This window comes from Mercenaria mercenaria, chromosome 6, assembly GCF_021730395.1.
Source record: "Mercenaria mercenaria strain notata chromosome 6, MADL_Memer_1, whole genome shotgun sequence".
Lineage (NCBI taxonomy): Eukaryota > Metazoa > Mollusca > Bivalvia > Venerida > Veneridae > Mercenaria > Mercenaria mercenaria.
Window position 1 is genome coordinate 54,596,504 of NC_069366.1, and position 25,472 is coordinate 54,621,975.

A 25,472-nucleotide genomic window follows, 5' to 3' on the forward strand; every position below is an offset into this window, starting at 1 on the left:
GTGATACTATTAGTACGCATGGTCCTAAATGTATTTCAAAAGTTAAAGACGGCTCTTTCTGTGTCAGTGTTTCCATAACTCCATTTCACATCTATATCAAAGCAAACACTTTACAGTTTCACAAAACAGATCTACACGTGTATCAATAGGTAAATGAATCACTTGGCATCTTTGTTAGGGTATACATTGCAAGAGTGCCATGTAAGCTAGCTGCTTTTTAGCACTGAACAAGGGTGTCATAGTCACAAAATACGCCCGTCGAGAGCTTGTTAGAAAAAAAGTGTTTGTTACAGAACTGTACATATGATTCAGATATCATGACAGTAGCTACAAAAATACGAAAAACGGGCTATCGTTAAAACGATGGACGCTGCTCGAATTGCATATTTGTCAGTGGATGTATAGCTAAGAATTTTAGTCTTAGATAGTCTCTAGTCCAGGTACCTACACAACAAGTATTGAAATCGTAGGTCAATGCGAGTTTTGAGGAAAAGTTGAAAAATATTTTTTTAATAATTATGACCTTGGTCTTCGCCCAAGTGACCCCAAACCCAAGCAACTGGTAGGTCAAATCTTAAGGTCCTAGGTCAAAGATTAAGTGAGTTTTCAGCAAAAGTTGAAAAATCTATTTTCAGTAACAGTGACCTGATCCAAGTGACGCCACTGCACCAACTGGTAGGTGTATAGACTGTGTCAGGATTATATGGTTTGAGTATCTATAATCAAGAAAGTAGATGAGTCCTATCACAAGTCGACTATGTCTTAGACTAGCTGACAAACGAATAGATTGTCCTTTGCTACCTTGATATTTGACCTCTTGACCTTGACCTAAAATGATTGTCATCTGTGACCTGCATATAAAGTTTGGTGACAACAAGTAGAAGCATTCATCAACCCACTAAAAGGCCATATAAGAAAATTTCATTCTTATATTTGGCTTTCACCTCTAAGTGTGACCTTGACCTTATACCTAGGGACCTGATTCTTGCGCATGACACTCTGTCTCATGATGGTGAACAATTGTGCCAAGTTACATCAAAATCCCTCCATGCATGAAGAAGAAATGCTCCGGACAAAGTTGTCATTCTTGTATCTGAACTTTTACCGCTAAATGTGACATTGACTTTAGACCAAGGGACCTGGTTCTTGCGCTTGATACTCCGTCTCATGATGGTGAACAATTGTGCCAAGTTACATCAAAATCCCTACAACATGAAGAAGTAATGATCCGGACAAGGTCATTCTTATATCTGACATTTGGCCTCTAAGTGTGACCTTGACCTTAGATCTAGGGACCCGGTTCTTGTACATGACACTCCATCTGATGGTAGTGAACATTTGTGCCAAGTTATATCAAAATCCCTCCATGCATGAAGATGAAATGCTCCGGACAAAGTTTGTGGACGGCGCTAGCCCTAGCGTCCGCCCGCCAAAGGCGTTCCAAAAATGCGTTCCGTCTTTCAGACGGGCGTATAAAAATGAAATACTCCGGCTTGAAATTATACATTTTACCAAAGCATGAACAACCTCTATGAATTTTCATTCTTAAATGTAAAATTATACCCGTTTGAAATGTTTGTTTTTTTTTTGAAGATTTCATATAAGTTTCCATGTATTGTAGTATGTTTCATATATAAAAACAGTATCCTCTGCGTACAGTAAGACAAAAGATAATGAAAAGATAATAAAACACCTTCAAATAAAAAACAAAGAAGAACAGCCACGTTGAAAATCAATCATAGCTCCTTACACTGAAACCCTATATCAGTTAGTGCATGGATATAAAACCATACAAAACATGCATAGATAATGTGAAACATATAAGTCTAGGCAAAGCAAAATGAAAACTAAACTAACAAATAATGGAACGCAGTAGGCCACAGCCTTATTGAAGCGGTCGGTGACTAAAGCACAAATGGAAGAATGCAGGTTATATGTTAAAAACTGAAAACTGCGATGAAAACTGAGAAGTTGGGGGTAATTAGGCCTAAAAAAAATTCTTTGTTTCCGGTAACATGCTAAAAAAAATTAGGGTAGGTAGGTCGGAAAATTTTTTTTTTGGGAAATTTTTTTTATTAAGGGAGACTTTTCGGAAATTATTTTTTTGTCAAAAAATGATTACAAATAAGGGGGTTATGCCTTTAGAGCATCCGTAAGTTGATTTCTAACATCACTGGCCATGTTTAAAGCATAAAAAGTGCAGTTTTGCATCTTTTTGTTAAAAAGTTGAAAAAAATATTCTCCAAGGCCATAAAAACATTTAGGCCAAAAATTTAGGGTAGGTCGGGATACCGGAAACAAACAATTTTTTTTTACGCCTTAGTAATTGATATTGTACTTTCGTTGCGTTTGCGACAATGGTTTCACATTAAAAAGCTATTATCATTGTTTTTCTCCCTTTCAACATTCATAATTGTTAATAAGTCTATGACAGCAAGGCTTTTAAATCATAGCCTTTTCAAAAATCAATAAAGTTATTAAAATTAAAAAGCTTTCTTGAATTTTGCACGCTTCGGTTGCGGCGTTGACTGTAGATCCTTTGGTTATATTAATTCGCTTGCATTCATCGCTTGAAAAGTTATCCCACATCCGCGAGCGCTCAGTTGCGCTGCGTTTTCTTCGAGAGTCTTTTTCATTACAGTATGTTCCGACTGGAATTCCAAAGTACACTTTATGATAGTCAATGCAGTCATCTAAATCTTCACCCGGTACACACCAGTTCTTAGTTACAAGACCGTCACTACATAGGTCATCTTCATTCCCTTCACACTGTATATAAGTGGAACTTATGGTCATAGGATCTGCTTTGTAGAAAATTTCTGTTCGGTGATGGTATGGACCATTTGCTGTTACTCTACATCCAAACAATAAGTTACAAGTTGGAAGATGTGCGACTATGTCTCTACCGTGAACGACACGCCAGCTATTGTTAACAATTCTATCGTGATTGATAGCATACTCTTTATCCCCAACCCTTGGCATTCCAAATGTGTACAAAGACAATTTAGTTTTACGTACAACGCCTGTATATATAAGTGACGCGGCGGAAAGTGAAGCTATCGCCCCACCAAGTGAATGGCCCGTTATTACAACATCATAATCCGGATTTTGCTGGACTATTTCTTCTATGCTATTGCGAACACATGGGAACAGTTTGTCATATGCTTGTTTAAAATAATACTGTACTTCCCCTCCGGTTATAAAGGACGTTTTTGGTGTCGTCAAAATTGAAACAATTTCATCATAGAGCTGTTTGTTTCCATAGGTAGTAGTAGTCCCACGATAGGCCAGAACAATAATCTTCAATGTATGCGAAATAGCTGTGTATGCATAACATTCCTCGTATTCAAACAAAAAGAGGTCCTCGCACCTGCGACCAACCGCGTGTATTAGTTCAAAATTACCATCAGGAACAATGCTATTCATGCATTTTGTCGGAGTATCAGAATAAGCTATCGCTGATAGAAGAGTGTTCGTGTACGCCAGTTGAGGGTCGTAAACACCGTACGCTTCATGATCAACCGGACACTGTGGTGGAGACTTAATATTTTGATCAACCTTGCACGTATTCTGAAGGGACATGTGCGCATGGCATTCACGATCTTATGGGCACCATCTACATCCAGCTCCACTCCATGATGCATGGCTCGTACAAGTCTCACAGTCCGTATAGGAATCACAATCTGCACTTGCCTCACATCTAAACAAAAGAAGTAGAATTATCAACAAAACGCATTTATCCATGTTGTTTTGTTATAGGAGCATCTATAAGTTTGAAACTGAAATTTATCCTTTTTGCACTATCAGTTGCTGATTGAAATATACATGTAGTTATAATGATATAGCTCTTTTACCATGCATACACGTTGTAACCTCCGATAACATACTTAATGTACTAGTAGTATGTCCTTTTTAATTTTGTTATTCTCTTTGTATTGAACTGATCTTTGGTATTATTTCGAATTTTCTATCCCTTAAAAGTTTTTCATTTCAATTTTGTTTATCTCTGTATACGGAACATATCTCGGTCATTATGTCGAATCTTCTATCCATTTGAAGCACTTTGAAATATTTCTTTTAATAAGGACGTAAATGTGAATATGGTGTTTTGTTATGCCTGTCACTTTATTAAGGTCCTGTTATATAATTTAAATCTTTCTTCGTGTTTAGATGATTAATAACTTAATTTAGTTTTTAACTTATCTTGTATCTTTTATCTGTCTCTAAATTGTTTGTAAGCCGTTAGATCAAATTACTAATGTTTTCTCTTCCTTTTATTGAAATTCTTCAGTTTTTTTTTCCCGGTTACGAATTGCATGATAAATAGTCCTGTGACGAGTTCAGTGACTATCCCACTCATAGGTAATGCACATTTCCTGCAAAGTCAACGGATCCACTATTCTCTCAGAAAATGCTGTAAGTTTTAAAGAGGAGAATCCGCTTGTTTCTAATGCGCACGTTTTTGCGCATATTTAACTTTATACCTTTAAATATTAGCTTACTAAATTCAAACGATGATTCATGTCATGTATGCATTTTGTTTGTATTATGTATGCTCACATCCTGGTTACGGATTATAATTTATGGATTTAAATTTGAAATCTAGCCATGTTGTTTATGTTGCAATACTTAAGCCTTTAAGTACATGCCAGCTAAGTAAAATAATGTAGATATTTCGCGGGACAGTCTTAATTTTGACTTGTAAGATTATTTATACTTGATGCTATCTAACTTAACATGAAAGCGTTTTTAACATTTATAAAACATGTACATATTTATATATGTATATCAAAAACAACGAAGACAAAGTATGTTTTTATCCTAAATAATATATCATATAAGCTACACCTATTATAATACAGAAAAGCTTCTAATTCCATTAATTTCATATTGAATTTATTAAACGAGTTGAATAAAATAATAAATTGCGAGGCTCTGCCGAGCATTTAAACGAATTTAATAAATTCAATGTGAAAAGTCACAAATGTAATACTCTTTTTATCATATGTTCGCTTTTTCAGACGAAACATAAAAAAAATCTACTTTCTTTAGCTATTATAAACAAGTCAATTTGACCAACGTCTCCGATACTTTAAACTTATCAAATTTATGTAATGGCGTTATTTCACTCCCGCGACGTCAAACATGTGATAAAATATTGATATCCACTGTTGCTTGGACACCATTTGAGAATATTCATATTTATTTCCTAGTCATAGGTGCCATCTTAAATGCAGTCGTTTAGTCGCCTTCCTCCAGAAACCTTATGCTCTTAGTGTCTGGCTGGACTTAGCCCTTGGTTTCTTCCTCTCTTTCTTCAAAACATTTACCATCACTCTAAAATCATGCGGAATTTGCCCTGCTGATTTTATGCTCTTCAACAATGGATGTAATATGGGACCCTATTTGTAATTCCTGATGTTATGAAGCGGACAGAACTGGAAAAGAAAGGTGGAGTGCTGAACCAGCGGCAAAGACTTTTGTCGATTTCTTTACACCTTCTCTACTGTTATGGTTGACACAAGAGCAAACATTCCAACAGCATTAAGGACAACATGAAACGAAAAAGCGGGAAAGGAAACCCAAACTGTGATTTTCTTAGGAAGTCCAGTTGCCTCTCTCCTGTCGAACCAGTCATTAAGTTGCTGATACACTAGCTCTACTTTGGTCTTGTCTCGAACGATATGGCTGCAGTCTTTTATGGATTCCTGGTTATCATCCAGTCTATTCCTGGAATTCACCTAATTTTGATATGGTCCATGATGAGCAATACATTTAAACGGAACATCACTGATCAGTATTGAATAACTTGACCACTTAACAACTAAGTCATGGTTATCGGAATGCAAGCTATTTTGTAGCTTCCTTGGCATTATATTGTATTCTTGATGTGGCGGTATCGGTCGTATTGTCCATTATTTTTCTTACCCTGTGAAATCGAACCGTTCCTAGGTGTGCTCTGAGAACATTCCAGTGTGCCTGTTATAGACATTTGCGAGTAAAGACGAAGCCTAGTGTGTGTGCCAATTTTCCAATGAAACTATAAGAAGAAGGGTGTTATCAAAAGCACACAAGCTAAAACAGCCCCAACATCTTATTTTCCAATTTTCCGATATACTGTAATACCAGTTGCCTCATTGTCAGGTTAACACTTTTTCTGTTTTACTGCTTCTGTAAGTTCAAGATTTACTAATCGTATGTAATCTTATGATATTATATAAGTATTAAAGCACAAAACTGAAAAGGCCGTCGTCCAGTTGCCTATTAGGCATTACTTTCTTACAAAAATTTCAGTTATAACCTGACGTGTTATACTTTGACGGTAACATTCTTTCATTAGATAAAAGGCGAAAAGGTGAAGGACAAGAACGTAGCATCAGCACGAGAAGAATATGTCAAGTAAAATTTATACAATACTTTTTTAATTCTACTTCAAGAAACCCTTGAACAAGACGATCGAAGTTCTAAGGGACATTTCAACATAAACTAAAATTATTATGTGTGGTAGGCAAACCATGTCCCTTATGGTGATAAGGACACTTCTTTGTGGCTGGGTGTGTAGATTTGGCTATGTCTGCCTACTCGTCTGTCCGCCAAAGAAATTGTGTTGTACATATCGCCAAAATTATTTGACCTATCGTCATAACACTTAACTGAAGTTTTCTTAAAATCTGAGACAAAGTGGTCAATGTGAGCTCTGCTGTTACAGAGTGAACGAATCACAACAAGAGGGTCATATCACCCTTGGTCACACACATGATATTCAACGTTTTGGCCTAATATATGTCAATATACTCATAACCTGTATCATTGAAAATATCTTCCGTTTTTCTTTTGAATATGAAACAAGATGGACCAGGAAAATTTCATGAAGATCAGTTAAAATATGATTTCTGATGATTTTTTTTCTATTATTTGATCAGCTAGTGACCTACATTTTATGCAAAGTTAACCTCGTTTTGCAAATGCAATTGATTTATTGATTGATGATTATAGAAGAAAATTATAATAAATTTCAAAGTTATAGTGTTAACAAGTATTTTACCATGTGATCTATTTATAGACTTAGTTTGACCTAGTTTAGGATCGCTCACATAAAGACAAACATTCTGACAAGGTTTCATAAAGATAAGATAAAGAATGTTGCCTCTAAAATTCTAACAAGGTTATATTGTGACATCAGATAACCCAATTTCAACTTTAACAAAGATTCTATACAGAGACATTCTGACAGGATTTTAGAATAATGCAGTTTTGGTGACTTCAGCATGAATTAAAATTCAGCCGATACTGAATAAAGCAAAGTGTATCCAACCTTGTGATGTAGATTAAACCTTTATATTTTCAATTGACCACCACATGTTTCACGAGTTGTATTTGACAATATCGCGATATATATATACTCTAAAATCAGTGATTTTCACAAGGCTGAAAATGTGTTCGCCAGTGACAGAAAATTTGCAAACAACTTGTTAAAAATGCAGTGCGTATTATAACAATAATAGCACATTCGAGAGTACTTATTTTCATAAAGACTCAAAGCTTGCAAATACATGTACAGCGAAAATGAATATTTCGTAAAAGTTTTTGATTTGCATTATTTATTAAGAAGAAAGTGTATATTGTTTTGCTGTGTCTGTCGGTCTGTTAGTCCGTCAATCGGTAGACCATTGGGCTTCAAGTCAATAAATAGAGAACGCTTGGTCTCAGAATTGTCACACTCAACGCAGCCAGTAGATGACCCCTACTGTTTCTAACCAGTAGGTCAAAGGCCAAGGTCACCGTGATCTTGTGACTTACGTGCATTCTTTCTGCTATACCGATCTACAGGTACATTCAGCAGATACTGGATAAAGCAAGAAGTGTCCAGATTTGTGATGTTAGTGTGTTCATATCCTTAAGTATAGACCGCTGTGCTGTCATCAGGATTCATAGAATGATTGCCTGTGGTTATTAGATGACCTCTATAATTTTGGGGGAGTGGGGGTCAAGACATCAGTCAAAGGGACAAGAAACGTTTTCTGCTTAATAAATAAAGAACATTTTGGCCTACAATCGTCAAATTTCATAGAATGATTTCAAAGTCAAAGTCATAGTGATCTCAAGGCTGAAAATGGAATAGACCATCACCTGGGGTAAATGTGTTATACAAATTGATCTTGTTCACAAGCGTTTCAATTCAGGCATTCTAAACTATGGAGTGGACGAATAAACCAGATTTTCATAAAATCAACAACTTTATTTATTCTTTAATAGTTACAGTGTATAATGCTATATTAAATATTGAAACAGTAACATTACACTAATAAAAGATAATGTTATTGAAATGTAAATAAATATTAAACAAATAAAAAATGCCAATAAACTTGTGTAGAACACTGATATATCATTGATTTAACAATTTAATGACTAAACCATTTACAATGGACCGTACCAGCCAATATTCTTGTTATGGTAGCTCTGCATGTTCGGATCAAAATTTGTTCTACAATTTAGAATTTTATTAAACCATGATTTTTCAAAACTTCAAAATATACTAAGAAAATTCAGCAAATACTAATAAGAATGACTGAGTTGTGTGGCTGATTTTTTGTAACATTGACTGGAAAAATTTGGACCTAATGCATACTGGGAGCCAAAGGGAAAATCACAATTTTGATGACATTTTCACTAAAAAATCGTTTTCTATAACATAGATTTTAACGAAACTTTTACCAACTATTAGTCATTGTATTGCATGTTATACCCTCAAATAAAATGTATAGGTTCATGTGCTTATTATTCAGATAACTGCCAATGACTTAAGAGATCCTCCAATTTCAGCCACTTCAGCCAGGCATTTTTGGAATTATTTCACTTGTCATTATTTTATTCATCACTTTTGAAAATGTGCAAAAGGAACTACGCTTAAATGAAGGATGCACATGACTTTCCTTTCCTATGCTTGCCCGCTTAGCTCAATAGGGAGAGCGAAGATCTATGGATCTCGGGGGTCGTGAGTTTGAGCCCTGGGCGATGCGTATGTTCTCTGTGACGATTTGATAAAAGACACTGTGTCTGAAATCATTCGTCCTCCACTTCTGATTCATGTGGGGGAAGTTGGCAGTTACTTGCGGAGAACAGGTTTGTACTGGTACAGAATCCAGGAACACTGGTTAGGTTAAATGCCCACCCTTACATAACTGAAATACTGTTGAAAAACGGCGTTAAACCCAAAACAAACAAAATCTTTTCCTAGAAAAATGACATTACACCATGCCTTTCCATTCACCAAACATGCAGAACTACCTTAAAAACCTAAGGACTCTATGGTTAAGTCAAACATTTGTAAAGGATCAGCTTTCTTGACACCTAAATAATCATTGATATGACTTAGTATACTTATTTTCAATCCATGGGAAAATTACTAATATGTATACAGTATAATTTCATAATATTTTTTCTACTTTAAACAATTAAAATACTGGTCAACAGTTTTGTTCTGTTGGCACTATGTAAATGTAAATAGTATGTGTCTTAAATCTAACCCAGTTTGGGATATTTATTTCTAGCCAGATCACTGTGTGTATCTTTCAAGTTATTCACTAAATAAAGTTTGATAAAGAGTAACATAATGCAGTTTCTACACCAAAATCAAAGTGATGTCTTATTTATTTATTTGGGTTTAACAGCGCACCAACACAGTATAGGTTATATGGCGCCAAACAGGACTACAAATTTTGGTTACATATCTCACTTACATCAAAATAAAAACATGAGGTGTCTTACTTTGGGGACTAAATACAAGAGAACAGACAGTATTCTGTACTGACTCCATAAATGTAAATAGGATAAATAGAATATGTCAGACAATATCTAGGACATAATACATAGCAGAACCATATTTCTATTTATCTAAACACGACAACAAAGAAAGCATAGCTCGATTGAATTATCAATTGTGGCATATTACCAATTTGAAGTGATAAAATACATTGTAACATGGTTCCGCTACACATTATTTCTGTTCTAATAAGCTGTTTTTTGTAAAATTATGGATGGAAAAGGAAGCACTATTTACTGGTGCATGTATGGAGTCAAATAGTTGGTAGAATGGGTAAACATCTAATGAATAATTCTGTGCACCTTATGATTGATTCAGTGTGTGCCAATAAACTGCAACACCATTCTGTTATATAAATGTCTTTTATATAAGATAACACTCTTTTCTGGTGTTTGTATGGCCCCAAATCATATAAAATGTCATCAATATTGTTACATTCTCATGAAAATAAACATGATTTTTACCATAAAAGTGAATATAAATGTTATTTCATAATATGCCTGGCAAAAGATCTAATTTCAGTTAAAAAGAGATAGAGGATCAAGGTCATGGTGAAAATTCATGCTTTTTGACAATTTTATGAATGTTTGAAATCAAAAACATGTCAATGAAATAACACTGATTTTCTAGAAAAAATATACCCTGCATTAATTTTTTTCATACTGATATTTTTGCAGCGCCATCATAACTACACCATTACTGCCTCCTTGTTGCAGATTACCATAAAAATTTCCCTTCAGGAATACATTCTCCTTTTTTATGTATTATGTTTCTTCCTCTGTAAAATATCTAAATAAACATTCAATATCTTAATTACAAGGTGGTGGGAATGTCTTAAATAATGTAGGAATGTAACTAAAATATTGAACATTATTTTACATTGAATCATAGTAAATAAATGCCTTTTATCATAAATCTATATAACAATTTATATCTAAAGATATTTTTAACAAAACTGAAAATTGAGCACTCCAGTAGTCCTGTTCAAAAGCTTTCATGTGAGCCGCACCATGAGAAAACCAACATAGTGGGTATACGACCAGCAAGGATCCAGACCAGCCTGCGCATCCGCGCAGTCTGGTCAGGATCCATGCTGTTCGCTAACGGTTTCTCTAATTGTAATAGGCTTTGAAAGCGAACAGCATGGATCCTGACCAGACTGCGCGGATGCGCAGGCTGGTCTGGATCCTTGCTGGTCGCATACCCACTATGTTGGTTTTCCCATGGCACGGCTCATATTATAAAGTGGGGCAAAATACTTAAATATATTTAAAGACAAACTTTACCAAATGTTAGCCCAACCAAGGTTTAAAATGTATTGTAACTGAACACTTCTACATGTTTCATTTTAAGCACGTAATTTGTTTGTAAAAAGAGCAGATCTACCAGCCACTGGCAAATAACAGTAAAATCATATCATTTCAAAATGTTTTTTTCTGGACAATAACAGACGCATAATTTACCCTTTCTTCTCTGCACAAACAAACATAAGGAAGCTGATATGACTGAAATATCTAATGTATTGTAGAATTCAAATCTATATACATAAAAAGTCACAAAAAAACACAACATAGTAATGATGGTACATTTTGACATGATGCAACAAATTTGTTACATATTTATACTATATGTACATAGTTTACATCTGACACAAAACATTGGCAACTTCTGAATAACAAAAGATATCTATTGCACTTTGTTTATTTATGAGAATTGTGAAGATAAAACACATATACACATATGACACATATACTTCTTACATATATTTTGGTACAGTTAGAAACAAACATAATTCAGCTCTAACATTAAATGAGAATGTAAATTATCTATGTATAGATATGGGTTTTGTGTTTCACTACATCTTTTTTATTTCAGATAAGGTAGTTCTGCATGCACGTTTGGATCAAATGTTTTTCTACAATGTAGACTTTGAATAAATTTCAAAATAAACAGCAAAAATATAGGAACTACAATGTATAAAAGACATATCTTTTATTTTTTGGTTATTTTTGCTAGAATGATATGAATTTTCTTGGTCTCACACAACTTTTCAAAATGAAAATTTACAGGAAAATTACACTGTTGAAGAATTTTCGCAAACAGAATTTTTCTACAATATAGATCTTAATGAAACTTTTCATGGTTGTAAATAAACACATTTTCTATTATATGGTCAAATAAAATATATAGTTTGTCTGCTTACAGATTTCTATTGAAAAAATAAAGTTTATATAAACATTCAGTTGGGCACGACCTATAGATCCAGGTTTTTTGGAATGCCTGAAAATGTAAATTTATACAGAAAGAACAGACCATTAAGTGCTATTAACATTGAAGTTCATGCGGATAACTTTTTCTATCACATGCTTTGTTAACATGAAAATCTGAACTGAATTTTTAACCATCCAGTATACAACTAATGTATCTTTTTTATATCAAATAAAGAATAATGATTAACAACTAAATACATGTAAAGTTCAAAAAGGTATAACAAAATAACAAGTCTTTCAACTGGCAGATCAATTATCAATGCCTAGTAAAATGTTGTGAGCAACCAAAACATAAAATCTCATTTATTCCTTGTGTACATTTTGTGTTGTTTTTTAATTCTTACCCTGCTAATTTTGTATAATGAACTTGTCCATCTTTCAATTTGGACAGTACCATTAACTTTTCAAAGGGGTGCTCACCAAAAAGATACAGACTGAATGGCGAATAGTAGAGATCTTGATCGAACTGCAAGGATGTGCAGGCTGATCATGATCTACACTGGTCGCAAAGGCAGAATCAATCATGTCGAGCATGATAAGGGTTGAAAGATTTTGCAAATGTTTGCTCGTGAAAAAAGGCCATCATTTTTATTTGGCAACAAATAAGCACCTTATCTAGATAAAGCATGGATATAACTAGACTGGCTCCCATCCCTATGTTTGTTCTTATTTACATATATAGGCCTATATAAGTTTATTCATTAAGAGGGAAGTAATTCCAGTAGGTTGTTTCTACACTGACATTTTTTATTGCCCCCCGGCTCCGAACATAGGTATGGTTCAGCCATCAGATAAAACGTGCTATTTTAGAGGCTTAAGATTTTCTTATTTTGCCTGCAGTATTTATATAAAAAATAACCATGCAGCCAGGGAACCAGACTAGGATATAACTTGTTTTGACTGGTAATTTCGTTATTCAATATGACAACAAAGCTTAAAAGAATAAATACCTGGTCCAGATTCATTCACAACTTAAGTAAAATGGATAGTTGAAACTTTGTATCTGGCATTCGCTTTTCTTTATATTCTGATAATTTTTCATGTCAAACCAAAATTCTTCTATATGTACGTATTCTGAGTTTTAAGACAAATTACACAAGTTCATATGCCCAGTCAAAACTGGGGCTACATAACCTTTTGCAAATTCCTACCTAGTAATAGGCTATTATAATTCTATTTTTTTTTGTTCTGAAACTAGGCTGACTTTATATTGCCTTACATATTCAATGCAGCTACAGCAGTACAAGTAGTGAAAAACATCTTCACAAAACTACATTTTTAAATCAAATTCCAGTTATCTTGAAATAAAATGCTTGGTCCATTGGAATTTGATGTACCTAGTTTCAACTGATACATTAAAATCCAAAATGACCTTTTTGTACAAAAGTTACACAGGTGATAATATGAGCGTTACACTAACAAACCTTTGAGGTTTTCAAATGAGCCGCACCATGAGAAAACCAACATAGTGCGTTTGCAACCAGCATGGATCCAGACCAGCCTGCACATTCGCGCAGTCTGGTCAGGATCCATGCTGTTCACATTCAAAGCCTAGCGAACAGCATGGATCCTGACCAGGATGCGCAGGCTAGTCTGGATCCATGCTGGTCGCAAATGCATTATGCTGGTTTTCTCATGGCGCGCCTGAATGGAATATTTAAAATCTCTATGGCCAGTATGTCTGTTCTCTCCTACTACTGTATATGGGACTGAACTTTTCCGTTTTCAAATAACATCAATTTTCAATGAGTACGCTGCAAACTAACACAATTTGAAATCAAATAAAAGGATTTCCATACATGCAGTATCTTCTGTATTCAAATCAGATCCTCAGATAATAAAATACTGTCAATGAAGTATTTTTACAACTGAAAGAAGATGTAGGAAAAAGTGTGTCATGCTGAATTTGTGTCTTTATTTACCCAATTTTTGATTACTGGACTAGCACTTTGGTATTGATCACAAATGAACACATCTGGAAGGAATCTGTATCTACTGAATCGTAAATTACTACAAGGGATTTTTTACCATTACACCTGGAAGTTTTCCCATGAACCATTTAGTACTACAATGGTTGTCTACCAGTACTTCTGCCAGGTATCATATTGGTTCTCCTGGAATAATTTTATTATTCTGGATAATGGTTCTTGACAAGTTCTTTCATTTTGAACTATTTGAAAAAACAATGCATCTGGAAGAATTATTTCCCTTGTATCATTTATCTGGAAGGAGATGTTTCCCTTGAATCACTTGGGACAACAAGGGTTGTCTACCATTAGCACTACATCTATCCCATAATGCTCCACAAGTTCCATAAGAAACTGTCTATCCCCTTGAGGATCCAGACCCATACTTTTCATATGATCCGAGGTGAGTTGTGTGTCCTGGGAGTTGGCAACATCCAGTAAGGTTTGAAACAATCGGTTATTCTGCTCATGGAAAAACCTGAAAATAGAAACCCACTGTGTACAGTCATAGTAGTATCTAAAATACATGTACTGTATCTTCACCCTTAAACAGTCAGAAAATGGGTGTTGTACTCTTTTGTAGGGTGTCAAGTCATACCCACATAATTTTAGGTCATATGGCTATTTTCCTGCTGATGCTGGTGGGAGAAAGACCCCAGGTGACCCTCAGGGAATTATTTCAGACACAAACTGGTACATAGGTAGAACCACTGACCTTCCATAAGCCAGTTGGACTGCTTCCTCACATGAAAGATTTCTAAACCAAAAAGGAGTTTTGTTACTCGCCTTAAACATTTGGCCACAGAGGCCCTAAAAACTGAATATACACTCCAGAAAACTGTATACATGCTCTTTGAGACAATATTCTAGTAAATGTCCTGAACATCAAAAATTTTTTTATCAAATTTCTTGCATAGAACTTTACTTTATAAGGTAAAGCAACAGAGCAAGTTAATTCAGATGAACACAAGCTCATTGATAAGTGGACAAGTAAGAGGAGACAAGTTAAAAAGACCAAAATATCCACCACTAAAACAACTAGAATTAATATGTGAACACTTACAAAACTGAGACTTTACTATTTACTCTTACCCTGCTAAATTTCTATAATGAACTTGTCCATCTGTTAAAAGGGGTGCTTACCATAAAGATACTGACTGAACGGCAAACAGTGCAGATCTTGATCAGACTGCATGGATGTGCAGGCTGATCATGATATACACTGGTCGCAAAGGCAGAATCAATCATGTCCTGCAAGATAAGGATTAAATTTAAACAGTTTGAAGAAGAGTAAGAAACTTACGAGACAAATACTTCCTCCTCATCTATAGACTCTTCACCAAGTTCTTCATAAGAAAACTGATGGGCTGATCTAAGGTAAACACAGAAATGAACAGGATTTAGTCAAGAAATACTTGAATTTACGTCAACATACCCTAAAATAGTTTTTTAATTTGAAACACCATTTATAACAGGTAATAAAAATCAAATGTTTTGAGTCAATAAATCCTATAAATATGCAACATTTCGTAAGAATTCTTAAAATCAGTAATAGAGTCAAGATATCCTAAAAGGTAAAAAAATAATTATTTAGTTTTATCATTCATTATATCCGTCTTACTCCACTCTCGAGGTCTCAAGTTTCACTGTTTGAGAGGCAAATATTCTCTATGTATCCATGAAATTAGTTTCCAACAAATATTATTGATTCCACAGTAATTGAAAAACAGTAGAAAGAAATTGTTCAAACAGTATCAAACAACAAAACAAGCAATTAACCTTAGATTATTCAATTTCTGGAACTTCTCTCTGTCAGCACTACTACATTTGAGAAGGTCCTTCAGTACTGGAGAATGTGTACGCACTATCTGGTTATCTACATATACATCATACAGGCTCGTTTTCGTCTCAAATATCTTCTCAGTTGTACCTGAAAAATAATAATTGAGCCACGCCATGAGAAAACCAACATAGTGGCTTTGCGACCAGCATGGATCCAGACCAGCCTGCGCATCCGCACAGTCTGGTCTGGATCCATGCTGTTCGCTTTCAAAGCCTATTGCGGCTCATACTGATTTTTGTTTTTGTTGGGTTAAGAGTCACATTGCCACAACTTTGGTCATATGGCGACTTATCCAACTTTTGATGGTGAAGGGCATTGTTACAGGCACCTGTGGGTGAGCACCCTGGTAGAACCACAGACCTTCCTTAAGCCAGCTGGATGGCTTCCTAACATGACATTAACCATTGGTCTGCAATCTGCAAATTTATAAAGGCATTACATGAGAATGATGAATATGTACCACTTTTTGCTTTTTTTAAATATACACTTACATCATAATCAGAGCCTGATTTATTTCTGCTGATTTTTGTTCTTCCTATTTATAGTCCTACAAACATGCAAACAAGAAAATGAAGATCATTCAGCTTTTGCTAGATTTATTATTTGTCTATTTTGCTGGGTTTTAAGTCACAGTGATGTGGAATTTAGTTTATTATTGTGAATTTCCAGCTTTTGTGGTGGAGGAGAACCCCAGGTACCCCTCCATACATTATTTCAGGCACTGGCGGGCACCTGGGTAGAACCATCGACCTTCAACAACTTGAGCAGGGCTTGAACCCCTATGTGATTCAAGGTCAGTGACATTAACCACTAAGCCAAGATTCCCCCTTCAGTCAGATTTAAGACACCAACGTAACTCATGTTGTATAGTGACCAACCATCTCGTAAGGTGGAAGACCTACAAATTGTCTTTACAATCATTATTTTGATCATGTATGAAGCTAAACAGCCTTTAAGTTTCTCATACTGGAGGAATAAAAAATATGAAAATGAGCGCAGCCTGAAGGGGTTATTGCAGTCCTTTCCTACGAAAAGAATAACAGATTTTTTTTGGCGGGGGGGGAGGGGAATGGGGGGAAACAAGTGGTTTGAGTACTGCATGAAGGGGTTCTTTCTAGCATTTACAGAAAGACAGAAAGTGACCACTATTACATTTTATAAACATTACATTTTAACTCTGGGTTTAACAAGCTACTATTTACTTACAAGCTATATATGTGACTTCCGATTCTAAGGTTTCAATATCAGCAACATTTACATAAAACTGTGGCTTGTACCTTCTACCAAGGCCACGCATGTCATGATTCGCTAAACAGCATGCACAATACACTGAAAAATAAATTGATAACTTAGAATTATTTATTTTATACTGACTGTAAAAGAAAGCTCTAAACAACTTTGGTTAAAAAGTTACTGCCTCCTGAACTTTTGATCTAGAGCCAGTTGTTCGAAATTTTAACAGGTGATTAAGGTAACAGTCTGATGTAACTTTTATGGTTACATTTTGACATTTCTATGAGACTTAAATGTTTTTACAGAAAAATCAAAATATCAAACTAGTGTTTCCACCAACAATAATATTTTAAATACAAATTTACCTTTTAAGTTTAACAGCCAATTTAAGTTTCAAAAACTGGGCCTAGTAATCATTCTTAAAAATTTTACAGCAATTCAAACCAGTCAGATGATACGCACAACACCAATGTTAATAAAGTATTAGTCAAATACACATAAATGTAATTGTGGAACAAAATCTTAAAGAACATTTCAGATTTCATTACACAGTTTAATAAGCATGTACGATTTCAACATCGATAAAATTTAATAACTCAGTTTGTGAAACAATATTTCTAGAGTTTCATACTATGTTTATTCGAACAATACATTTATAACTATGTATGAAGAGGCACACTAGTAAAGGGGTACAGTGTTGAACTCCTGTTCCTGAGGTCATGGGTTCATATCTTGGACAAAGCAGACTTTGACCCCAATATCCACAATCCCTTACAAAGGTGCAAGCACTGGTCAGAAGTCCAGAAAGCAGTCACTGAATGTATCTATTATTAAGGCTGCACTCATTTTGTGACTTTTTAGTCTACATTTACCTTACTGTAACTGTCATGGCTTAATTAATTTATGTCTAATTATTCTTTTTATGAAGTTTTATTAAAGTTAACTGATCATTAAGTAGTGCATCCAATTTTCATCAAAATATCTGACAGACATAATGTGAATTAGAACAACTGTTGAGTATATATATATGGCCTTTCTCTATGCAAAAGACAAATATTAATATATCTCAAAGAAAATGCAATAACAGAGTCAGACATAAAAAATAATAACAAGACCTGATTGTAAAACACATATGCCCCTACACCCATGATGGCTTGTTGGAGACAAGTGGATTGTAATTTTGTTTGCTATGACCTTGGCCTTTGACAAAATTACCTCAAAAACAACAGGGGTCATCTACATTCATGCAATGAAGTTTGCAGTCAAAGCATTCTTTAATTATCAAGCAGAAGCCATATTCATTCCAGGTCACTGTGACCTTGACTATGACCTACTAACCCACAAAACAAATAGGGTCATCTAATGACAACAGGCAATCATCCTAACTAACAATTGGCCAAAGTGTTCTTTAATTATAGAGCAGAATTAATTTTCAGTCTCAAGGTCACTGTGACCTTGACCTTTGACTACTGTTCCACAAAACAATAATGTAATGACCACTTGCAATCACTAAATGAAGTTTGACAACCACAGGCCAAAGCATTTTTTTTGTTATTCAGTGGGAACCATTTTCAATCTCAGGGTCAATGTGACCTTGACCATGACCTACTGACCCGCTAAACAATAAGGGTCATTTACTGACCACAGGTAATAACTCTTTGAAGTTTGAAAATTGTGAGACCAATTATTCTCTAATTACTGATTGGAAACAAAATGATCTACCAACCAATCAAAGGACAAACTGACCCACCAACAGACAATGAGTAAAACAATATAAACCCTATTCCTCGACGATGAGGTTGGATACTGGGGAGGAGGAGAGCATAAAAAATTCTGCACCTACCTCTGTAGCAGACCACACCTATAGGTGGGGGTGAAAAAAACAGGATTCTTTTTTCTAATAATGTGTATTTCCATAAGATAAATATCTGTTCTCCAAAAAATTTGGCAAACTGTGTAAAACATCCTGCTGGATGGGTAATCTGTAAAATAAAATTGATACAGAATTAAAACAGAATGATTTAGAATATAAAATGTAAGTAGAGATCTACACATGCACAGTTTCAAATTATTCTTTCTGAAATCAAGTTGATCTTTATAAGTTAGGCCCATCAGTTTGATTGTTTTGTTGCTTATAAAGTCACTCTAACAAAGTTCAGGCCCTTCAGAGACTTTCCAGCTCAAAAGAAGAGGAAGACCTCAGGTGTCCCTCCAAAGATTACTCTAGGCACTAGTGGACACCTGGGTACAACCAAAAAACCTTCCACAAACCAGATGAGCAACGTTCTCACATAGCAACACCAGCAGGGCTCAACAAACAACACCAGCAGGGCTCAACAAACAAAGGGTAACTGGTTCAAATTCAGTGACCTTAACCACCCAGCCACAGAGGACCCTAATGATCTTCAGAGTACTTGTCTTATGTTTTATATTTCTAGTTATATTTTGAGTGTCATAAATTCTAATTTCCAACTGCAGACTTACCTTTAACTCTGGAAGGAGGTCACGTGAAGGTGTTGTCGGAGTAGTAGATTTTGACTGGTTCTGTAGTGCTATAAGTGCTGCTGTGGTTTTATCCTCATAGAATGCTTGAAGTTGTGTATACTTTCCTGGTGTCTCCAACTGATGCCTACAACAACACATGGAAGTAATATTGTATATTATTATGTACTTATAAATATTCAGTAAAAAATACAGTTTGTACAGACTTTATATTGCTTAATAATTCCAATATTGATTATACACAATGAAATTAGCATAAATGCTGTTCACTGAATCAAACAGTTTGATATTTGTTGCTTTAAAGGCTACGATTAGTCCAGAAAACTACTATAATTACCATAAACAACAAGAACTGTCTGTTCACAGCGTGTTCAACTATTCAAAGAATTGATATAAGTATGGGTTCCTAGTTATTTTTCGAATGGACTTCCTAAAAAAAATGTGTGTAGAAAATTTATTTACTCTTACCTACACAGAGACAATGATGGAAAACAAGTGTTCAAAGTTTCAAATCCATATCATATCAAATTGTTTGGACAAAATATGGAATGGTACGCAAAAGTTAATTAATTTCTACGTCAAAAAGGGCAATAACTGAGTCAAAATCACTGACCTTGAGATCAAGATGCTGAATGAGTGTTCAAAGTTTCAAAGCCACAAGTCAAATAGTTTTGACAAAATTTTATGTGGACTTGAACAAAAACTGAACCAATTTCCAAGTCCAAAAAGGGCCATAATTCAGCCAAAATACTTGATAGAGTTATGTATTCTTGGCTAATAAAGAAGTGTTTAAAGTTTCAAAGCCACATGTCAAATAGTTCTGACAAAACACTTGACTTTTACCAAAACTGATCCAATTTCACAGTCCAAAAAGGGCCATAATTCAGCAAAAATACTTGACAGAGTTATGTACTCTTGCCTAAAGATAGAGGTGTTATAATAAGCAAGTGTTCAAAGTTTCAATGCCACATGTCAAATAGTTTTGACAGAACATGGACTTTTACGAAAACTGAACCAATTTCCAAGTCCAAAAAGGGCCATAATTCAGCCGAAATACTTGATAGAGTTATGTACTCATGCCTGCAGATAGAGACTGTTATAGTAAACAAGTGATAAAAGTTTCAAAGTCATATGTCAAACAGATTACACAAAATATAAACTGATACAAAAAACTTCACCAAGATTTGTAAGTAATAGAAGGGGCTATATTTAAGTCAAAATCCTTGACATAGTTATGTACTCTTGCCTAAAACTGGACATGGTGATGGTACACAAGCATTAAAAGTTTCAAAGCTATATGACAAAAGGTTTTGTCAAAATGTGGATTGGTACAAAAAACTTAATCAAGGTGTGACACCGACGCCGTGGTGGGTAGGATAGCTCTCCTTATTCTTCAAACAGTAGAGCTAAAAATTTAAAGATGTAGTTAATGCACAGAATTAGTATTTGTGTCTTCTACAAAAGCTACAGAAAAAGCTGGAATTGTTTCAAACTGCATTAGGGTTCTTAGTTCTTAAGATAGTGGACTCATATTCCGCGCAGGCTGGTCTGGATCCAAGCTGGTCGCAAATGCACTATGTTGGTTTTCTGATGGTGTGGCTCATAAGAGTTTGGCATTTTCCATTCTTTTATGCACAGCTATATGTACGTTGAGCTATATTTACAAGTTACAACCAAAGAATGCCAAATTGCCAAATGAAAAAACGTAATCGTACAGAAATTGCCCAGTGTCATTATGGATCCACTACCTTAAACGTGTTATTAATTCTTTTGCATGCTCAATTTCTAAAATGGACTGGTCCATCATTCAATTTGGGCAATACCATTATTATTCAAAAGGGTGTTCACTGAAAATTTACTATATGAATAGCAAACAGGGCTGATCTTGGTCTGCACTGGTCGCAACGACAGAATCACTTGTCGCCAGCAGGCTTAAGGTTAACTCTCTACAGCTGTTGCTTCAAATCTATATCATACAGCTGAATTTAACTCAATAATGAAAGAACAAAGTGCTATTCAGTTAATTACCTGACTTGTGTTTCCAGGAACTGTAGATGTCTGTATAAAAGTGTGTATGATGTAGCTAATATGCCGACAGATTTCATCCGAGCACCTCGCTCTATCTCACTGTCTACAGGCATATTTTCAAAACATGCTAAACCATACAGACTGTCTTTTCTGAAATATCTGAAAAAGAACCAGTTTTCTGCTGTACTGTCAAAGACCTTAAATGCTAAAAAGCTTTTTGATGACGCTATAAAAACCTTTTTTTATGTAAACAGACTTTTCAATGGTTTTATATTACAAAAAAAATGAAAATAACAGCCTCCAGATGTAAAAGCACCATAATGACTAGTAAAAATGATTTACTGAAGAGAGAAAAGTGCCTTTAAGATATCAGTTTTCTTTAAGATTAGTTCAATGCTGCACCTAATTGTTACAAATGGACCACAATGGAAATAAAGGGATTATTTTATCCCATTTATAAAGTGGCCCTGGTTCACTATCCTGTTGTGATATAACTTATTATAGTGTTTAATATGTTATATGTTTTTTATGTTTCCATGTAAACAAACTTTTATACAGAAATAAATTTATCTGTTTATCTACCACTATATGTGTAGATTTTATGTTATACATGTATTCGGCACTAACACAAAATCCTTCCACTGTGAATGTATACCACTGACCATTGCCTTCAACTGAAGTAACACTTTTGCTATATATTGTGTTCTTACACAAACTCCTACAGCTACGTTTAAGAACAAATAACCATTGCTTTGATTTCAAGTAAAAATTATGCCATATCTTGTGTACTTAATACACAAAATCCTTCAGTTGTGTATGTGAACCAATGAGCATTGCCTTGAACTGAAGTACAATTTTTGCCATATAATATATTGTTCTTACACAAAATCCTTCAGCTACAGAGGTGAACCACTGACCATAGTCTTGAATTCAAGTTAAACTTATGCCATAATTTGTGTACTTACACAAAATCCTTCAGTTGTGTATGTGAACCACTGACCACTGCCTTGAATTCAAGTTAAACTTATGCCATAATTTGTGTACTTAAACAAAATCCTTCAGCTGTGTATGTGAACCACACTGACCATTGCCTTGAATTAAAGTTAAACTTATGCCATATATTATGTACTTACACAAAATCCTTTAGCTGTGTATGTGAACCACTGACCATTGCCTAGAATTCAAGTTTAACTTATGCCATAATTTGTGTACTTAAACAAAATCCTTCAGCTGTGTATGTGAACCACTGACCATTGCCTTGAATTCAAGTTTAACTGATGCCATATATTGTTTACTTACACAAAATCCTTCAGCTGTGTGTGTTAACCACTGACCATTGCCTTGAATTCAAGTTAAACTTAAGCCATATATTGTATACTTACACAAAATCCTTCAGCTGTGTATGTGAACCACTGACCATTGCCTTGAATTCAACACCATCTAGATCTGCATCTTCAGGCATAGACCATTCTACCATATTACCTTTAATAAAGTCCTTTGATTAAATTCAAAAACATTATAGTTCAACTTGTCTAAACAACCAATCAGCAACCAGAAAGTTTCTCAATCTTATTGGTTATAAGTGAGAGCACCGATCTACAGATCGCAGAGTCATGAGTTTGATCCTCAGGTGGGCCGTATGTTCTTGATTTGACAAAAGACATTGTTTCTGAAATCATTCGTCCTCCACCTCTGATTCATGTGGGGAAGTTGGCACTTACTTGCTGAGAACAGGTTTGTACTGGTACAGAATCTAAGAACACTGGTTATGTTATTAACTTATCCCCGTTACATAATTAACTGAAATAATGTTGAAAAACGGCTTTAAACCCAAAACAAACAATTTTATTGGTACTAGTATATCTAAAATAATAAAGCTTAATTTGATTTAATATGCAGATGACTTGACTATGTATACAACAACTGAACAAGTTGTCATGTAACAGAATATTGAAAGTTAACTTCAAACTGACCTAAACATTGTTCTGTTTTGTTCATGAGATTTAGTAGTGCTCTGTTTATAATATACTGATATATCCAAAGCAAAATATATGATTCTCAGTTATATAAGCAAAGATTTTTATTCAATCTGAATTAAAAGAAAATAATGGCTTTCCTACATCCTTAACTTTCAGGCTCTGAGTTGGAGTTGCTTTAGTCTACATGTCTTACACTTTCTTGCATTTTTGATGATTGTAAGGTTGTAAACAGTTACAACACTAGAAGGATTTTTCAAAAGTAAACTAGTCAACATCCTATTAATTCATGCAAGAAATCAACACAGAGAATTGATTAAAATAATTTGATTGCTAAACATAGCTTTATAAATACTGCTACTTTTACCACTTCATGGCCATCAACAAAAAAATTAATCATACTGCCTTTTTTGAGAGGGCTTATAAATAAGAGAGAGTAAAAAACTGTACTTAGTTGTTTACAATTTTTTTCCATCATTCATTGAATGTTGACTAAATCTTACTCTAAATTTCATCTGCAATATTTAGGTTTCTTCCACAGTAATTAACTCTTAGCCTGCTAGCGGCGATTGGATTTGCTTTGGACCAGTGCAGACCAGATCGCCTGCACTCCGTGCAGTTGATCATGTTCACATGTTTCGCTATTTAGCAGTAAATTTTTTATAAACACCCTTAAATGAAATGGTACTGCCCAAATTGGAAGATGGACTTCCATAATAGAAATTAGCATGGTAAGGGTTAAGGGGGAAAATGCTTACCATATATACACTCAATAACATGTGTCTCAGGAGGGCTTGAGTGGTGCATTTGGAGTGTTTCACCAATTTGGTGTCTTTCTGCATTTTTTTTTTATAAATATCAGTTAAAACAATTGTTTACTTGTTTTTTGTTTTGTTTTGTTTTTTGGGGGAAGAAGTGGGGCGGGGGGGGTGTCCTTTGGTTTTGTTAAGTAAATACTTGGCATAGTAACATTAATAAATGCTGTTAATTATCTTTTTTTTTCCATTGTGAGTTACATTCCTAGATAATTCTAGGGACGTCTGGCACAAGCCGGGTTTCGTGCATATATCAACCCATTACAAATCTGATTCTCAAGAGGACCAGATCCATACCCATAGTCAGTTCAAGTATAAAATTGGTGAGAAAATTTATGTATAAGCAGCACGGTCGCTCACTTGACAGTGCATCAGAATGATATTCCAAGGCCACCGGTTATATTCTGTGCCAGGCTTCAGATTTGTCCTAACATGTGACACCGTTTTTATCAATTAGCATGTAAGAAATTTCAAAAATACCTGATCTAGTATCAAAAGCCACCACAAATATGGCAACAACAACATCAGGTTCAATCTCAGATGGTGTAGTGACTGTGGCATTTACAAATATTCTATCATCTGCACACACAGCATTAGATCTTACTGGCTCGGTCGGAAAAAGGTTTGGACGTTTTCTGTGTCGGGCAAGGTTGTTTTCAGCCACTTCTGACGTTAGAAGAGGTGCTCTCTCTTCTTCCGCCATCCTGTCAAAATTGTGTATCGATTTTTGTCAACATCCGGTAGTAGACTGCATCCCGATGTTGATACTTTAGACTGGGTACCATAACTTAAATGAGGCCCGTCACTGTGTAAAGTTATCCCTAGCTAAAACATATCTAAAATAGTCCTATTTATCTTTGACATAGCTCATAATGTTGCAAAGTCACATATAATTAGGACGCCCATTTGAAAATTATCGAGAACACATTTTCGCAACTTCTGACTATAGTTATTTGGAATAGATTAAAAAGATACAGTTATTATACGTGGTTACTGATGTGTGACCTTTGCGCGA

General features: G+C 34.9%; 2 protein-coding genes across 2 annotated transcripts; both read right to left on the minus strand.

Moving 5' to 3' along the window:
• Positions 1-2,442: 2,442 nt before the first annotated feature.
• On the minus strand, positions 2,443-3,582 carry LOC128558046 (lipase ZK262.3-like). The gene has a single exon (XM_053546822.1). It carries the CDS (start codon positions 3,580-3,582, stop codon positions 2,443-2,445), a length of 1,140 nt encoding a protein of 379 aa, XP_053402797.1.
• Positions 3,583-8,218: 4,636 nt separating this feature from the next.
• On the minus strand, positions 8,219-25,203 carry LOC123548848 (DENN domain-containing protein 11-like). The gene is made up of 9 exons (XM_045336432.2): positions 24,938-25,203; positions 23,049-23,148; positions 21,667-21,825; positions 19,621-19,765; positions 18,980-19,118; positions 17,110-17,232; positions 15,840-15,990; positions 15,364-15,432; positions 8,219-14,538 (listed from the first exon to the last, which is right to left on the minus strand). Exons 1-9 carry the CDS (start codon positions 25,158-25,160, stop codon positions 14,340-14,342), a joined length of 1,308 nt encoding a protein of 435 aa, XP_045192367.2. The 5' UTR covers positions 25,161-25,203; the 3' UTR covers positions 8,219-14,339.
• Positions 25,204-25,472: the final 269 nt, after the last annotated feature.

Bases quoted from the DNA above. Each gene is read 5' to 3' on its own strand.
- LOC128558046 (XM_053546822.1), bottom strand. From the start codon at position 3,582: ATGTCCCTTCAGAATACGTGCAAGGTTGATCAAAATATTAAGTCTCCA.
- LOC123548848 (XM_045336432.2), bottom strand. From the start codon at position 25,160: ATGGCGGAAGAAGAGAGAGCACCTCTTCTAACGTCAGAAGTGGCTGAA. The intron at 21,826-23,048 runs GTAAGTATACAA...GTTCTTTTTCAG, and splicing joins ACACAGCTGAAGGATTTTGT to ATATTTCAGAAAAGACAGTC. The intron at 14,539-15,363 runs GTAAGTTTCTTA...TTCTATTTTCAG, and splicing joins GAGGAGGAAGTATTTGTCTC to GTTTTTCCATGAGCAGAATA.